General features: G+C 38.9%; 1 protein-coding gene across 10 annotated transcripts in view; it reads left to right on the top strand.

The window, feature by feature from the left end:
- The window catches only part of PHF21A (PHD finger protein 21A), a 141,404-nt gene that overhangs the window by 113,103 nt on the left and 12,230 nt on the right, over positions 1-16,071 (top strand). For 7 of the 10 annotated variants that reach the window (XM_063331866.1, XM_063331860.1, XM_063331867.1 and 4 more), the window contains 7 exons: positions 1,626-1,922; positions 3,677-3,775; positions 4,879-4,930; positions 5,733-5,812; positions 6,264-6,324; positions 8,724-8,887; positions 14,992-15,147. In XM_063331866.1, the coding sequence (XP_063187936.1) occupies positions 1,626-1,922; positions 3,677-3,775; positions 4,879-4,930; positions 5,733-5,812; positions 6,264-6,324; positions 8,724-8,887; positions 14,992-15,147 (909 nt within the window). Of the gene's footprint in view, positions 1-1,625; positions 1,923-3,676; positions 3,776-4,878; positions 4,931-5,732; positions 5,813-6,263; positions 6,325-8,633; positions 8,657-8,723; positions 8,888-14,991; positions 15,148-16,071 lie in introns of all 10 variants that reach the window. The other 3 variants (XM_063331865.1, XM_063331863.1, XM_063331864.1) reach the window with 1 other exon arrangement.

Below are 16,071 nucleotides of genomic sequence, written 5' to 3'. Positions count from 1 at the left end.
TGGGCTTCTTCAGTTTGAAGAAGGGGTTTTGGGGGCACCGTAACAGCAGCCTTATTTCCAATATCAACAAGGAAATTAACAAGAAGATGGACACAGGCATTTGGCAAGAGAATTATAGACAATGATCATAAATTGGAACAGGGAAGGTTTTGACTGTGTATAAGGAAACAATTCACTCTTTGAGAATTAGGAGAGGAAGAGACTTCCCAGAGACGTTGTGGAAGCTCAATCCTTGGAGTTTTACAAGACCTATCTGGACAAAAGCCCTGAGTAACCTGGTCTGCATTTAGTGTTGGCTTTGCTCTGAGCAGGACGTCAAATTAGAGACTCCTAAGCTGCCTCCCAACCTGCGTGAGTCTGTGATTATGAAATCCGCATATGATGATCATCTATGATCCCATTTGCATCAAATGAAATGAACCCACAGAACAGGTGTCAGCAAAATCAAAACATCACCCAGGGCCTTAAATTGCTCTAAATGTTGTTTACTGTTCAGGAGCAAAAAAGGAAAAATGAGGTGTCTCTAGGTTGTTCCCAAGTATTTGGTTATTGCAACAGAGAGTGACCTCTGTTTGCAGCTGAGCAGTAAAACTTGTGTTTTACTTTTTTTTTCATGGTTTGGGAAAGACACAGATTGCTGCTTCGTTTTAAAAAACATCTTGGAGTAGCTATTTAATTTGTAAGAAATATGTAGCGCTGTGAATAAAAGTCTAAATCTTTTACAAAAGAAAAAAGGAAAGTACAGGCTGGTATCTGATTAAGATTTGGGGATGGTGAGATCTGTTGGAGCGTGACCTAGTTTTCCATGATAAAATGCATTATGGAGTATTATAGGGGGATAGGACAATAGACATTAAATAAGGAAAAAGACTGTATTTTCAGAGTAATGTATTCCACTTCTGTACTCTGTAATGGTGTGATAAGTACAAACTTAACAATGGGCAAGAAATAAGCAAGTATTGGTGGTGGAGGATTGGAAGATTCTTGTGGCTCTTTCTTGTGAAAGAAAATAAACGATGACTGCATTTATCTGTAGCCTTTAGTGCTTTCAATGAGGGGTTAATGTATAATCTTGACAATTTTTTTGCTTAGCAAGATTGGTTGTGCAGGTGTCTAAATAATATATAGAGTTGACAAAGGCAACAGGGATTTGCTGAAAATTTTAATTATTTCTTTCAGGGCACAATCAACTGTTCATGATTTCTTGGAGGCTCAGAATAAAGCCCTGAGACACACTTTTAACATGAGAGCCTCAGCTGTGCTGAATTTTTGGCTTGCAAAACCAATGCGTTGATTTAGATACAGATAAGGCACTTGGCAATAAACATGCAGTATAAGTGTCTGGGCATCTAAATACCATTTCAGGGGCAGTGACTACATATGCAAAAGTTATGGATGGATTTTATGCAAGTAGGTTTGAAAACGTGGCTTTTTCTTCTCATAGCATACGTAGGACACTATGCTAAAAATTACGTTCTGTAAAAAATCAAGCAATCTTCTGCAGATTAAACAGGCTGAATTGAAAGACTTAGTAAAAAAGTTTATCTCAAATACTGATATACCTGATATATACTGATATATCTCTCTTTTTTTTTCTTTTTTCTGTTTGTTTTCTTTTTTTGTAGGTTCGACCTAAACCAGTTGCCCAAAATAACATTCCTATTGCCCCAGCACCTCCTCCAATGCTTGCAGCTCCTCAGCTTATTCAGAGGCCTGTGATGTTGACAACAAAGTTCACACCCACCTCTTTACCCAACTCTCAGAACTCCATACACCCTGTTCGTGTAGTTAACGGGCAGACAGCAACCATAGCCAAAACTTTCCCTATGGCACAGCTCACCAGCATTGTGATAGCAGCACCGGGTACCAGGCTCGCTGGACCTCAGACTGTGCAGATCAGCAAACCAAACATTGAAAAACAGGTACAAATAAGAAAGTGTCTACTAATGCAGCATACTGTGTTTATTGCCTTACTGTGCCAGTTTGGAGAAGATGACAACCATGGAGAAATTTTCAGTGGGCACTGGAGATACTCATGTTCCAACAACAGTACAAATTATGGAGTGACTTGCAACTCTTGGGGCAGAAGTTACCATTTTCTTTAATATGGCCCATTGGAATCTTTTTTCTCATGCCTCAGTGTTTTTATGCTCCCCCTACTGGCTTAACGTCCGTAGTTTATAAGCAGCTACATTGCAGGGCTGTACTAATCTTGGAGACCAAGTAGAAACTGAAGTCCATGTTCATATCAAGCCTTTAAGAAACACTGGGAAAATATTTTCTGTGTTTCTGTTTTTCAAAGGGTGGCTAAGTGAAAGGCAAAAATTACGCAAAATCATAGGGGTATTTGATATGATAAATGTATCCGTTTCTTCCTTGATGTTGCAGTCTTGTGATTGGAGGCAAAATAGTCTCACTCAGTTTCTGAAGACTGATAGTTCCCCGTGACTAAATTGGATTGATTGAGTGGAAAGGAGACCCTCAGAAACAGAGAATTCGACATTTTTAGTTTTAAAGTCTCTCTCCAGAAAAGACTGCTGTAAAATAAAACATGACTTTAGTCAGTATGGATTGTAACCGAGAGTCCTTGCCATTCAGTTCAAGCAAAGCAATCTTCTGTTTCACTTTTAACTTTTTTGTATAGTGTATGTTAATATAATATTGTATAACATATAATACATTATCTATAACAAATAGTATTTCTGCAATTTATGTAAGTAATAGTAGTATATATTTAATTTATAACTCTTTCATAGACTAATGTGTCTTGAAATTACCTTCTGCTTTTGAAGTCACCTATGGAGACAGTGAGAATCATGTGTAGGAAAGATACGCTCATGCTCAGTTCTGCTTATGAATTCTCATGAGCAGGTTCTTGTGTACCTCAAGGCTGTTCCACAAGTTGTTCAGCAGTGCGTGCCCTTTTCATATGATCTGAAGTTGTACTTCTACAATACTATACTTTTGATGCCTATTCCTTTTGATGTCAGCAATATTCGTTTGCTCTTTGAATAATTACTGGCAATTCAACTGTTGAAAAACATGTAGAAGAATGGTGGTGGTTTAATAAATAATACACTGTATATTTTCTCCGTATCATAAAAGGGAAAAGTTTGTCTCTGTGTAGCTTACCTCACTTAGTTTGTAGCCTCAGCAGCTATGCCATGGGCTGAGGTTTGTCATGTAGGGTTTGTGATGCTATCGCAGATTATAACTTCAGAAAAGAAAAAAGCTTCAGAAACATCTGAGATTGTAGGAGTCAGGGAGACGTTTTTTGAGCCATTCATAATTCTATGAAATATGAAGACCGAGGAGTGAGAAGTACAAAATGCACGTGCCACACACAATAGTTTCTACGTGGAAGTCTTCCATGGGACACTTTTTCTTAAAGTGTCTGTTGGTTTTCCCATAATGTTTTCTGTAATGGAGTTAACTCTTAAGATGGCTTTTATTGTTTGGATTGCTGAATGGGTTAATGGAATGGTTTCATCTTCTGTTAAAGGAAAACTATTTAACATTCATCTCACGTCAGATTCCTCAATTAAGTCTTTGTTAGTATACTGCCAGCCTTAAACTTTTTCTCCTGTATCTGCAAAAGTATTTGTTTTGCTTTATTAGTCAAAGTAAAAAAAAGTCATTCTTATCGCTGAATGAGAGAAACGCTGTTTCTTTTCAGACTATTAAACCACATGTGGAAGCAGAAGAGAAGCAAACAGAAAGTCGTACAGTTACTCCACCTGCTGCACCGAAGCCAAAACGAGAAGAAAATCCACAGGTATCAGAACACACCCAGACCTTTCTGTTAAGAAAAAAAAGGAAACACTCTGTCCTTCAGAAAACATTTTCCCCCCTCTATTCCCTCAAGACTCCTTAACTTTAACATTCCATACATTCCTGTTGGACAGCAGTAGTTGATAAGGCTGCAGAATAAGAAATCTAAAATAAATATAATGCATTGCATTTTTCAGTCCTGGAATGCATTTGGCTTCTGAGTCTTTTGTAAGTTAGAAGATCGTAATTTCCCTCTGATACTTCCGTCAACCAGGAGGCTTAGATTACAGTGTTGATTTCCATTCCTTTGAGGTTTTAGACTTCTGGAGTTACTGTTAATGCTGGAGAAATGTCTTTATTTTGCTTTATAAAATAGTTCAGCTCTGGTGAGCAGGATGGAAAGAGTCACGTTCACGTTCTGCACAGGTTTTACTCCAGTTTAGGTCCAGTTGGTTTGGGGGGAGAGGAGAAAGTGGCCAGAATGGCTATTTCTTAAAGCCTTTCTGCCATGCAGAAACTGATTACAGCTAAATGTTCTACTACATTTGTTTTTGTAGATGGATTCAGACAGTCTACTGTGTGAGCATTAACTGTTGTCAGTACAAATTCTGATTTTTGCATGTCTGTGCACTTCCTGTGTTAAAATTAGAATAGTTTAAGAAAGCCGTAGCCCTGATCAAACGGCAAATGTAAACCAGAGTTGCTCTTTGTAGTTCGCAATATATGGAGAATGCTCTTCAACTAGCAATGCTTGCTGGCAATTGAACTGTCTTGGTGTTTACTAAGAGCCAATCACGTAGTCGGTTCAGTGCTGGACTGGAATTAAAGAAACTGCATTCTTTTTCCCAGCCCTGCCAACTCTGTGATCATGAGCAATTGGCATTTCCCTGTATCTCAGCCTAGGTTCCCATCTAGAAAATTGGACTGTTGTCTGTCCTCTGTAAAGCAGTTTGACATATATGAATGAAAAGTGATTTATAGATGCAAAGTATTACTAATAACATTTTTGTTGCTTCTTTACCTATCAATTGACTGTAAAGGGCCTAAGTGACATAGCTCATTCTGACGGTTGGACTTACCATGATCTTTTTTTCTCCCCCCTCACAGAAACTTGCCTTCATGGTGTCTCTGGGACTAGTTACTCATGACCATCTGGAAGGTAGTAAAAATGTCTTAAGTTGGTTCTTGAGCTCCCTGTTTCATGCCCATACTGAATTGGAAGTATAGGTCCAAAATATTTCTTTATTAAATGCACAAAATTGCATTTGGGGTATCTGTACTCTTGAACTAGTTTGTTGTGCATGCTTTTTGTTCCTCTTACTACATTGAAACAAAGATCTCACCTTATGCAGCTGGGATCAGTGGGTGGGAAGACAGTGTATGCTTTGATGCTAGGAAGGAAATGTGTGACAATCCCATTGCTTTCTGAACATCCCCTGTATCTGCAAAGCTACACCATGGATAATTTTACTGTAACCCACATCCTGATTTTTCATTTATTTCATGGTTTCATGGAACCGTAATCTGTAGTGAATGAGTTAATAGATTATAATTGGTTTTATAATATAAACTCGTTAATCCTATACAGTGAAATATAGCCTAACATTTCAATAGCTTGCATATTTCTGTAGTGTATTTAAGTATCAGCAAGGTTACTAGAGGTTTTTCATTTTACATCCCAATTATGCTGACCATGAGTTTAAAATGTCTTAGTCGTGGAGTACTTGGCGAGAAGATGGCAGTGATTTCAGTAGTTAGTTGAGCACTGTGTTTGTATTCCTTGTCAGCTCTTAGTTTTCAAGCCTTCAGAAATCAGAAGTATTACAAAGTCGCCTATATTCAGCATGATTGGTGTTCTGTAGAAATCTTCACAGCTCTCATCACATGCAAATCGAATTCTGAGGACTTTATATAATTTCTGAGACCTGTTGTTTTCTAACCTGAATGCTTTGTTTTACAAGAAATCCAAAGTAAGCGACAAGAGAGGAAAAGAAGAACAACAGCAAATCCAGTGTACAGTGGAGCCGTTTTTGAGCCTGAGGTATTAATTTTTTGCTGGGGGAAGCTGGTATTTTCATTATGAACTTCTGTGTCTTTCTGACATGTTAATACCTCCTAAGCTGTCTCAGTTCTAACTAGACGGGCAAGCGATCATTTTTAATTCTAAAGGCCATTGCAGTGATATGACCCTCAGATTTTTAAATAAGAAATACATTGGGATGTTCTTCTAATACTTTTTCTGCCTTCTGCTATGTAAAGCTGGTGTTAAATGGCAGTAGGTGTTAGTCTTACCATGAGTTCAGCTTGTGTATCAGCCTGAAGCGATCCAAATGTCAGAATTAGTGTAAAAAAGCTAACCTTTCTGAAACGGTGCTTTAGGAAACAGAACAGCCAGTAATCTCACTTAGTACTATTGCAGTGTTCCTCAGCTGTTGCATATAGTTGTTGCCAAAAATGTTAGCCAACAAAAATTGTTATATTCTTTCCTGCAGCGCAAAAAGAATGCAGTCACGTACCTGAACAGCACAATGCATCCCGGGACACGTAAAAGAGGTGAGGTATACTTAGACCTGTCTCCCTGCTGTACGCCTCTTCCTGCATCTTGCCTTTGCAGTCCGCTTGTTGATTTGAGGAGCAAAACAAAGAAGGACTCTACAGTACTTCATGACTTCTAGGGGTTAGCATAGTAGGTTTTATTAGGCAGCTCAATGTTTCATTTCAGTTTCACTCTCAAAAAAAAAAAAATAGAATACAGTAGGTAGAGCAAAGTGAAAGGTGAGATATTTGAACGTCATTTAGTGGTATAAAGCTGCTGTCAAGATCCTCTTGTTCATAACTAAATTGTATTGTTACTGTCAAGAGGAAGGTGGTTATGGAAAAAGTGTCTGTGCCCTGAATACGAGAGGCAACTTAGTGTGACAAAAGCCTTGTTCCCCCCTGGGAGTAGAGATCGGTCCTTCAAAAGAATTCATCTTGAGCAAGAAAGACTATAGTGCTCGTACTGAGCACTTTTCTGCAACCAGAGTGCGACTTGTCCTCAAAGGAGACATGATCTTTCATATAGGTATGTGGTATTATTCAGTAGAAATCCTTCTGTAGAATAGGTGAAATTTTAAGACTTAGATTATGGCAAAACAGATGAGTCAGAACAGCATAGGAGAGAACGTGGTACCATTTTTTGTGCTTGGTATCAACCACACATATATGACAATCTCCCTGATTTTTTATGATTTTCTACAGTCCTCAAAGACTCATAACACCTTCTCTACGCCTGAGTTTGCTGTCTAAAAAAAAAAGTAATCAATCACATTAAAAAAACCACAGTCCTACCTATCACTGACCAGTTCCGTTATCTTTGGTTTTTGTCTGCAAGGTCAAATATTCATTTGATATGTGCTCTCCTTGATATACCTCTTCAGTCCAGCAGGCAATGTGGCAAAGCTGACACTTCTGCAGCTATGCTGTTTCTAAATAAAAACATCAGTCTCTACTGCCAACATTAAACGTACTTTTTAAAATTATATTACGTAGATTTTATAGAGAGAGAGTCTTGCATTTACTCTGTGGATAAGTAAATGTTCCTTCTTCTAGTAATGATTTCTTAATTCTATTTTATAACTCGTTTTGAACAAGTACTGTATCAATGAAAACAATTGCATGCTTTTGTACTTGATACTTTCTTAGCCTGTTTTTTGCACGCTGACTGCTATTATTCTTTCTTTTTTTTCTCACACCCGTTGTGGGCCTGTACCTTGCATCAGCACCAAATTAGTAGCACACATTTTCAATTGACAAAAGATTTGGATGTATACATTTGTTTTGTGATTTAGTATAGCAGTATATTAGGTGAAAAGCTTATGCAAGCATGTGCCCTTGAGAGCTTTAGTTTAATTCTAGATGGTGCTGAGCATGTCAGAAATTTCAGCCATGGACATCACTATCAGAAATCTGTTTCCAAGGACATACTTAATTCTGGAACATATCCAGACCTTAAACGCAAGGTTTAGCATGTTAATAGGTATAGACTGACAATCTGTAAACATAAGATCTGGGGAATTATTCCTAGATCCTAACTCCTTTATGTTTACATATCCATAAATTACTGTGGAGAAGGGGGGCAGAAATGGTGCTTACGTACTGGTTTTTTGCTGTCTTGCTTTGCATACATAATTTAATTGAAATTGTTACGAATACATTTTTGCACTTCTCCTTGTCCAAAGGAGTGTATGGGAGTTGTCCATAATCAAACATACTTGCCTGAGAAAGTCTAAGAAAGAATACGGAATTTGAGGAGAGTTACAGTGGGAGACCAGTGGTAGGTTACAACTGGTAGTGCTGGTGCTATGGGTCAGACAAAAAGACATGTTCTTGAGGTAGCCCAATTTAAAAAAATGTACCAGTAGGGTAGAAAGTGCTGATCTGTGGGTGAGTGGGTTTAAAAAAAGGGGAAGAAGAGGAGGGGGCTGGTGAGTGTTGGCCTCTGATAAAGGACTTAACCTTTGTGTAGATTTATGCTGGCACTAGAAAGATAGGAAGGTGTGGGATAACAGTAGGAAGGATTTAACAGTAGTTATTGTAGCTTCTCTCCAGCTTTGATGCCAACATGTTTCCTCTAAACACTGAATAGCCTCATTTCTAAGGAGTGGCGAGCGTCCCCACGCTGCTTTTGTGGGAGTGATTCTTTGACCCTCTGCAGAGCTTATTTCTATTTCCTTCTGAAATACATCTTTTAAATGTCCTTTCCTTGCAAAATTCTGCTTAAAGATTTCTAAAAAATGTTTAAATCTTTGCTTCTGTCCTTCCACTTGTAACTTTTATATTAACTTCCTCTCTGTGCTACATCATTTCCTTTTTCACGCTAGCCAATGAGGACCACTGGCCAAAGGTATGTAAGATCATTTTTCCTTTTTTTTTTTTTTTTTTTTTTTCTGTTCCCTGTTGTTAATATGTAGGTCGTCCACCTAAATACAACACGGTGCTGGGGTTCGGGGCTTTGACCCCCACATCCCCTCTATCCAGTTATCCTGACTCCCCCGAAAATGAAAAGACAGAGACCACATTTACTTTCCCCGCAGCTGTTCAGCCTGTGTCCCTGCCTAGCCCCAGCTCCACAGACGTAAGTAACTCTTGGGGAGGGGGTTACTTGTAGAAAGATGCGCAGAAACAGCCACAAGGAAAACCATTGCAGGTTTTGTTTCTTTAGTCTCACTCATCATTTGTCCTGGTTCAGTGCAGTGAAACGGTCCAGCATTCTTTTAACACCCTTCCTTTTTGCTCCTGCACCTATGTTCTTATCCTGTGGAGATTTTATTTATAACTCCTTCAGTGGATTGAAACATTGGGAGGCACCAGGCATGCTAGATGAGCTCATTTCCTTTGTGCAGTGTCTGAGATCTTGTCTGACTGAATTGAATCTGTCATCCATGAAAGAGGGGGAAGGGGAGAATGAAAAAAGTATTACTTACAGACTATAATAACAAAAAAGTTGGTGTTTTTCTGTAATGAGAGGAGGAGGAAAACCTCTTGGATCACTTAGGACAGCCAGGACCAGTGTTCACAGCACTGGTTATGGCAGTTCTGTTGCACTGGCGTAGCTAAATACATCACCCCTGTGGTCAGATCAGAAAATTTGTCTTGAGTGAAATCTGGTCATTTTGTTATAATTTATGAAAAACCGATGTCCTTATTTTAAGTTAATTCAAATACAAGATTTGCTACTCGAAGCACAACTATTTGAAGTTGCGGAGAACCAACCATTTATTTAATTGCTTCTGTTTCTTGCAAAAACATTATGAAAAAAATTAAAGGTAACGCATAAACTTTAGAAGATAAATAGTGTGTTAAGAATTGGACTGAGTCGCTGTGTAGGTCCAAAATGACATAATGAAGGGACGGTACACTATGAAAGTGTACTGTGACTGTGCAGTATGGGTGAAACAATTAATTGCACAAAAATTCTCAGGAGTTGTAGTATCCTTCCAGTAAAGTGCTTGTGTTTTAATGACTAGTACTTACTGGGCACAGTTTAAAAAAGAACAGTGTTTGCTTATTTCTTCATACCGGTGCTGCAAACTCCTTCTGCAGTCTGAGTCAGAGTGGTCTCTTCCCCCGCCCCCCCTTTTTTTTTAAAACATATTATCATATATCATTGAGGCCCGACCATTTGAAATGGGCTTTAAGGAAGAGATGGGCCGCTTTATTTTCAACTATGCAGCTGCACCACTGTAAGTAACATAGACTGAGAGACCAACTCTACTGGCCACATACAAGAGGAAATAGAAGCCAACGTCTTGCCTCTGAACTGTATTTGTTCTGCAGAGGTAACAGGAATAGAAAGAGTACAAGTGTGTCTGAGTCACTGAAATAAATAGATGCAATTCTGATACCCAGGGAATATGTATGTGAAATTAAAAGGTTCTCTTTCACACAGTCACTTTTGAGAGCAGAATAGCACTTGACTGTAAAAACCCTTTCCTAACAGTCAAATGGATGGGACTGTGGCACAGACCCTCAGGGGGAAGGTGGGGCAGCTCCATCTCTGGGGACTTCTTTTAAAAGTAAGCAGTACAAAATACTAGCAAACGTGTTGGAGAGCACATTTATTACACTGGCCCCAAGAGAAGGGCTGGATAATGCGGCAGGGGTCTTTTCCGTATCTGACTTGTATGTGTATACTGACGAGTCTTTTCCCACTGTGTAGGAGCTCTCAAAACAGTGTAATGAGTTGTTCCCCTATTTTTTTGCACCTGGTGGCAGCAAGCTAAATCAAGAATTGTGAATTTCTGTAGCATTCAAATCTAGTTCTGAATGCCCCGAGTTTTCTGAATTTGGGTAGTATTTAGGCCTAAGTTCTGGATTGCTTTAATATTCATAAATTAATGAAAATATAAGTATTTTAAAGGAGACAAGGGAAGATTGCACAGCAGATAATTAACGTTCTCTCTTACCCGGGCATATTCTAATATAGCACAGTAGTGCTCTTTCCCCTTTAGAAACATATATAAATCTCCTTTAATGTGTTTCCAGATGAGTTGTTTAGTTTATACATATGCAACAGCGCTAACATTTTGTGGGTTTAATTTTTTGAAAGAATTTTATCCCAAAGTCCCATTCAATGCATATTTGCTATCAGTCGGGCTAATTAGGTAGACTTTTCACAAATATTTGGTATTGAATTCCATATAAAATGAAATACATGTAAAAGCAGAAAATATATTTCAAAGTGCTCATAAAAATATTTTTTTAATTAAAAGATTATTAAACAAAATTTGAACCTTCAGAGACAGCAAAATATTGGGAAGGAAGTAAATGTGAGATCTGTTCTTCTGTCATTAACATGTTGTAATTCTTACTTGCTAATCATAAAGAGAGGAGTGGTTTCCCATTGCCATCATGGGCTGGAAGGTAGTGTTCTGTTAATTTGTTCTTCTAAAATTGCTGTAGAAGTTGTGCAGTCACATCCCTTTTTTGTGATTCGGTTTCCCCCATTTATACATTTGACAATGACAACAGTCGTACACTGTTAGCAGATGATATGAATATAGGAAGGTCTCTTTATTCTAGATGGGACAGAAAATGTTGTCTGTAGTTACAGCCTCCAGCTTTTGGGAACTTAAAAATGAAAACATGACAAATGCGTGCCTAAGTAAAAGGCTATTTCAGAAGTCTCAGTTAAAACAATTGAGCAGTTCCTCAGACAGATATAGAAGAAAACTGCAGTTTTGCCCATCTTTAAAGTATTTTTGCATTAATTTGCTGAGAAGGTCTAATTCCTATAGGCTTTAGAATGGAAATTTGATATTTAACACTTGAGTAATCTTTGTCCTTAGTGAATCTGTGAAAATTACAAATCAGGCTGAGCACTTGGCACTAGGCACCATGACCCAGAATGGCCTTCTTGCTTTTCTCCCGAGTTGTCATTCTCTGAATGACGTATACTTCTGATTTGATACTGTATTACTCAGTTCTGTTGCCTAAAGCCAGGCCCTGCTGCTCTAGATACTTTATAAAAATAAACTGTTAGCTGTCCAAAAAGTTTGAAAGGAAGATGAAGTGGGAACTTGAGATGGGATTGGTGATAAGGATGGAGGGGTAGAAAGTAGGAATTAAACCTGGGAAAAGGAAGGGAGTAATGCACTAGGCAGGATTGAGTAAAACAAATCTTTTTTTTTTTTTCTTTCCTTTTTTCTATTCAGCAATTGGCTGTGAACCGCTTGGTTATGTGTGATTCTCCCTGAGTCAGTAGTGGCATGTTCATCTGGAAGATGGCAATTGCCTTTGATGGTCAATTACTCAGCAGTAAGAATAGTGCAAAAATCTCTATTCTAGTGATGGTTCAAGACTGTGGTCTTGAAAAAATGCCTTATATTAGTAAACTTCAGTGAAAACAACGTTTCAATTGAGAGGAGCATTAGTGACCATTCAAATTGCAAGGGCAGGCCTGTAACGGTTAGGAAATGCCAGAATTATTATTGCTTCTGATAACTTCATTCACTTACATCATACATTACAATCGTCTGTATTTTTATGGTCATGAACAATTCCTGTTGCAGCGTATTTAGTTTCCCGTGTTGTTCCAGTGAAATGTACATATAAGTATAGATATTACACATTCAAACACACAAACTACATATACTTCTGATTTGATACTGTATTATTCAGTTCTGTTGCCTAAAGCTAGGCCCTGCTGCTCTAGATACTTTATAAAAATAAAGAAAACTGTTAGCTGTCCAAAAAGCTCTCATTTATTTTCCTGGTCTCTTGGTGCAGAGGAAGTAGAGCAAAAAGTGACATTAAATCACCTCTTATGGTCTCTGTTCTGAAATTATTCTTCAGTGTTTTCAGCCTGTAGCATGTGTTAGAGCAGCCTCAGTGAGCTCTGCTTTAGCCTAATTTGGCTGCCTGTAGCCTTCAGGTCCAGAAGCTGGTCCAGAAGCTGAGATCAGCGGGGTGCACGTCACAACATTAAATCCAGACCCCCTTTATGCACGTATTCCTTAACTGCCCATAAAACCTGGGACATTTCTTTGGAATCAAACAGTGGCTGAGATTTTGGTGAGGCTGGTTATTAATTCTGAGGAGATGCCCTGAATTTGCATTACCAAAAATAGGACTGTGGATTTTGTGCATCTGTGTTGTCATCTCAATGCGTTCAGCCGCACTGCACACTGACCAGCTGTGTCACTTCAGGTTTTGCAGCGGTCAGTTGAGTTTAGAAGGTTCTGGGTCTAAATTTCTAAATGTCTCCCCCTCAAGAAGCAACTACATGTGTCTTTTGTGTAGGTCTCCTTCTACAGGGTATTAGATAAAAAAGGTTTGGTTTTCAACACACCAATACTTTTGCACCGGAGCCAGTTGCCAAGTTTCATCGTGTAGTCTGTGGCAACCAAAGCACCCTAACATACATAATTCTCTAGAATGAGAGTTTTCTTCTAAAAGATGAGAATTTCCCTCTTTGATTTTTCCTTAGGTTACAGAGGATTTTGTTTTAGCTTATATGATATCTCCTGCCTGCCTTCTTTTCCTTGTACTCGCAGCATGCATGACAGAGGAAAAGAAGTTCTTCCCAGCCTGGTTACACAGATCACTTCACAAGAGGCATGAAATGTCACTCATTTAACTCTTCACTTAACATTGAGGAGCTCTTTGGTGTTGAAGGATGAAATAATACCATAACCCAGCTCTCAATGATCCCTGGGACTTACGGAACCAAAACATGGCACTGTAAATTCACTAAAGATTGATCCTTTGCAAAACATGACATCAGTACTAACCTTGGGAATTAAGAGAAGAATAGCCTTCCCTTCAAAGAAAGGCCTCATCAGCAATAGAGATGGGGAGTAGAAACCTGAGCAGATTGCTTGTGTGTCATTCTTCTAATATGTTTAATATTTTATCCATAGTAGAGATTAGTGTCATTTTTCTTGCCTGGCAACTTAATGTGTGAGTGCACGGCCAAGTCTGCTATCCCCCCAAATTGATAGAACTTATTCACACACGTGAAAAGACTGTATGGGTCAAAATGAAACCTTGCACACGTTGATACTTCGTACAGGGGGAGCGTATACGTGCAGTTTGACTCAACACACACATCTTAAAATCGCAGTCTTGCAGATCTGATGTGTGTGAAACTTTGACTGAAGTTGGTGAGAAGTGCCTATTTCAGACTCCAGGTGGGACCTTGAATATGTCAAGTTGCTAGGACAGCCCATAGGCGGTGAGAAGAAAGGGCTGTGGTGCCACTCTATTCTTCTGCGGATGCTCTGTCTTTCTTTCATGCCTCTTTGCTCAAATACCCAAATCCCAAAGAAAACCAAACAGAAACACCACCACCACCCCAAGCATGAGATGGGAGTAACAGGAGGAGAGAGAGAGAAGAAAAAGTGACAAAAATCGGACCTACCTTTCTGGGAAGTTAAGGGCTGTAGAAAAAAATTCCCTCTGATGGTGATTTCTTAGGAGACACTGACAGTAATGGTTTCAATTCTTTCTTTTAAAAAACCCCTTAGTTAGAAAATCTCTCTTGGTATTCCCTCATCCTGGCTCTCAGCCTGTGTTAGTGATGAAACAAGCCACTCTATAGAGAATGAGAAGATTTTGAGTCACAGCTTTTTTAGTGCAATTTGAGTTAGCCTAAGTGAAGTAAAAAGAATTGTCTCAGAACATAATTCATTCTGTTCTTTTTCATTTACAAACACAACACCTTTTCCTTCCAGTTTCATTTTTAAGGGTGACCTGAATATTTGACAGTGTTCTTTTAAGTCGCTCAAATGGGCTTTCTTACATACTGTTACTGGCAAGAGACGGCCTCATCAGCATTCCCGAAGTGGAGTTGTGCTTACATCCAGAAATGAGAAGGGTTAAGAAAGTGGGTAGCTCGTCTCTTTAGGCAAAAAAAAAAAAAGCAGGGTAAAGGGGGAATCTTAAAGAAGACAGGGTATGGGGTAGCAATTGTTAAGGGAAGCTATCGTAAGAAGTGTTTGCTGTAACATTTTGCCTTGGGAGAACAGAGGGAGTGCTTGGGAGAACAGATGTCAGTGTTTCTGACATCCTGCCTGGTTTTCCTGTTTCACGTCCTAAAAGGGGTTTGGCCATTTGGAACCCTTTAGTTTGTGCTGTAACTTTGCATTCAACTAGGATGTAGATGTCAAAGGTCAAAGTTCACTTTTTGCCTTCTCTCTCTCTTTTTCTCACCCACACCCCTTCCCCTCAATTTTATAGGGCGATATCCATGAGGATTTTTGCAGTGTTTGCAGAAAAAGCGGGCAGTTGCTGATGTGTGACACATGTTCACGTGTTTATCACCTGGACTGTCTGGACCCGCCTCTGAAAACCATTCCCAAGGGCATGTGGATCTGTCCCAAATGTCAAGACCAGGTATTGTTTGACAGACAGGGAGAGTTATATACAATGCACTGTAAAGATTTTTCCGCATTAAAGAAAATAACCAGATCACTTGGCTGACTTAGCTCAAGACAGTCTGACACTGAACAAATCTATTTGATCTGTAATAGGGCTTGTGTGAATTTGATCAAATTATCTCTGTTGGGATGCGTGCAAATACAAAACTGTTAAGTCTTGCTTCCAGATTTGGGGTCCTTTTACTTATTTTCTGGGCCAAAGCACACAAACTTTTGGGAAAGGTTCTCTATGACCCATAGAAGTTTTCCTGTTCATCTTAAGCTTGTTATTTCTTCAGAAGTTATTAGTATATTCTTCTGAACAAATAAATAAAACATTTGCACAAGCCTACCTCAATAGATAGAGCAAATATAAGCCCCTGTTTGCTCATGTAAATCAAATATCAGAGAGGTTGTCTTCAGTGATCTCTTTAATAATATCATCCAGCATCAGTATAACAAGAATAGGTGAACAGTTTGGTTCTTCTTCCTTCCAGATCCCTTTCTGAAAGTACACAATTGAAGTGAACAGATGATATGTTAATATTTTTTTTTATAATTGCATTGAGATTACAAGACAAAGAAGTAAACTATTGTATTCCTAACCCTTACATGGAACTCCAGAAGTTGCAAAGGATTGCTGATAACCAGCAGACTGAAGCTGTTAGCGTTCTGTCTGATTTAGCATATTGCTTGGTCGCCCACGTGACCTTCGGTTAGCCAGATGGTAACATAAGAAAACAGCCTGTTCAGAATATGCTGTTCGGAAGAATGAAAATGCAAAACTCAAATGACGTGGTCAGTAGTTGCAAGTGAGGAGGGGGTGTTACCACTTCCCTAGTCCTAGAGAGTGGGCTCTAGCCTACTCTCACTTTATCCCTCTTCATATTTCTGTGATAGT

This window comes from Chroicocephalus ridibundus, chromosome 4 (assembly GCF_963924245.1).
Source record: "Chroicocephalus ridibundus chromosome 4, bChrRid1.1, whole genome shotgun sequence".
NCBI lineage: Eukaryota > Metazoa > Chordata > Aves > Charadriiformes > Laridae > Chroicocephalus > Chroicocephalus ridibundus.
This window is presented reverse-complemented; position numbering and strand designations above follow the sequence as displayed.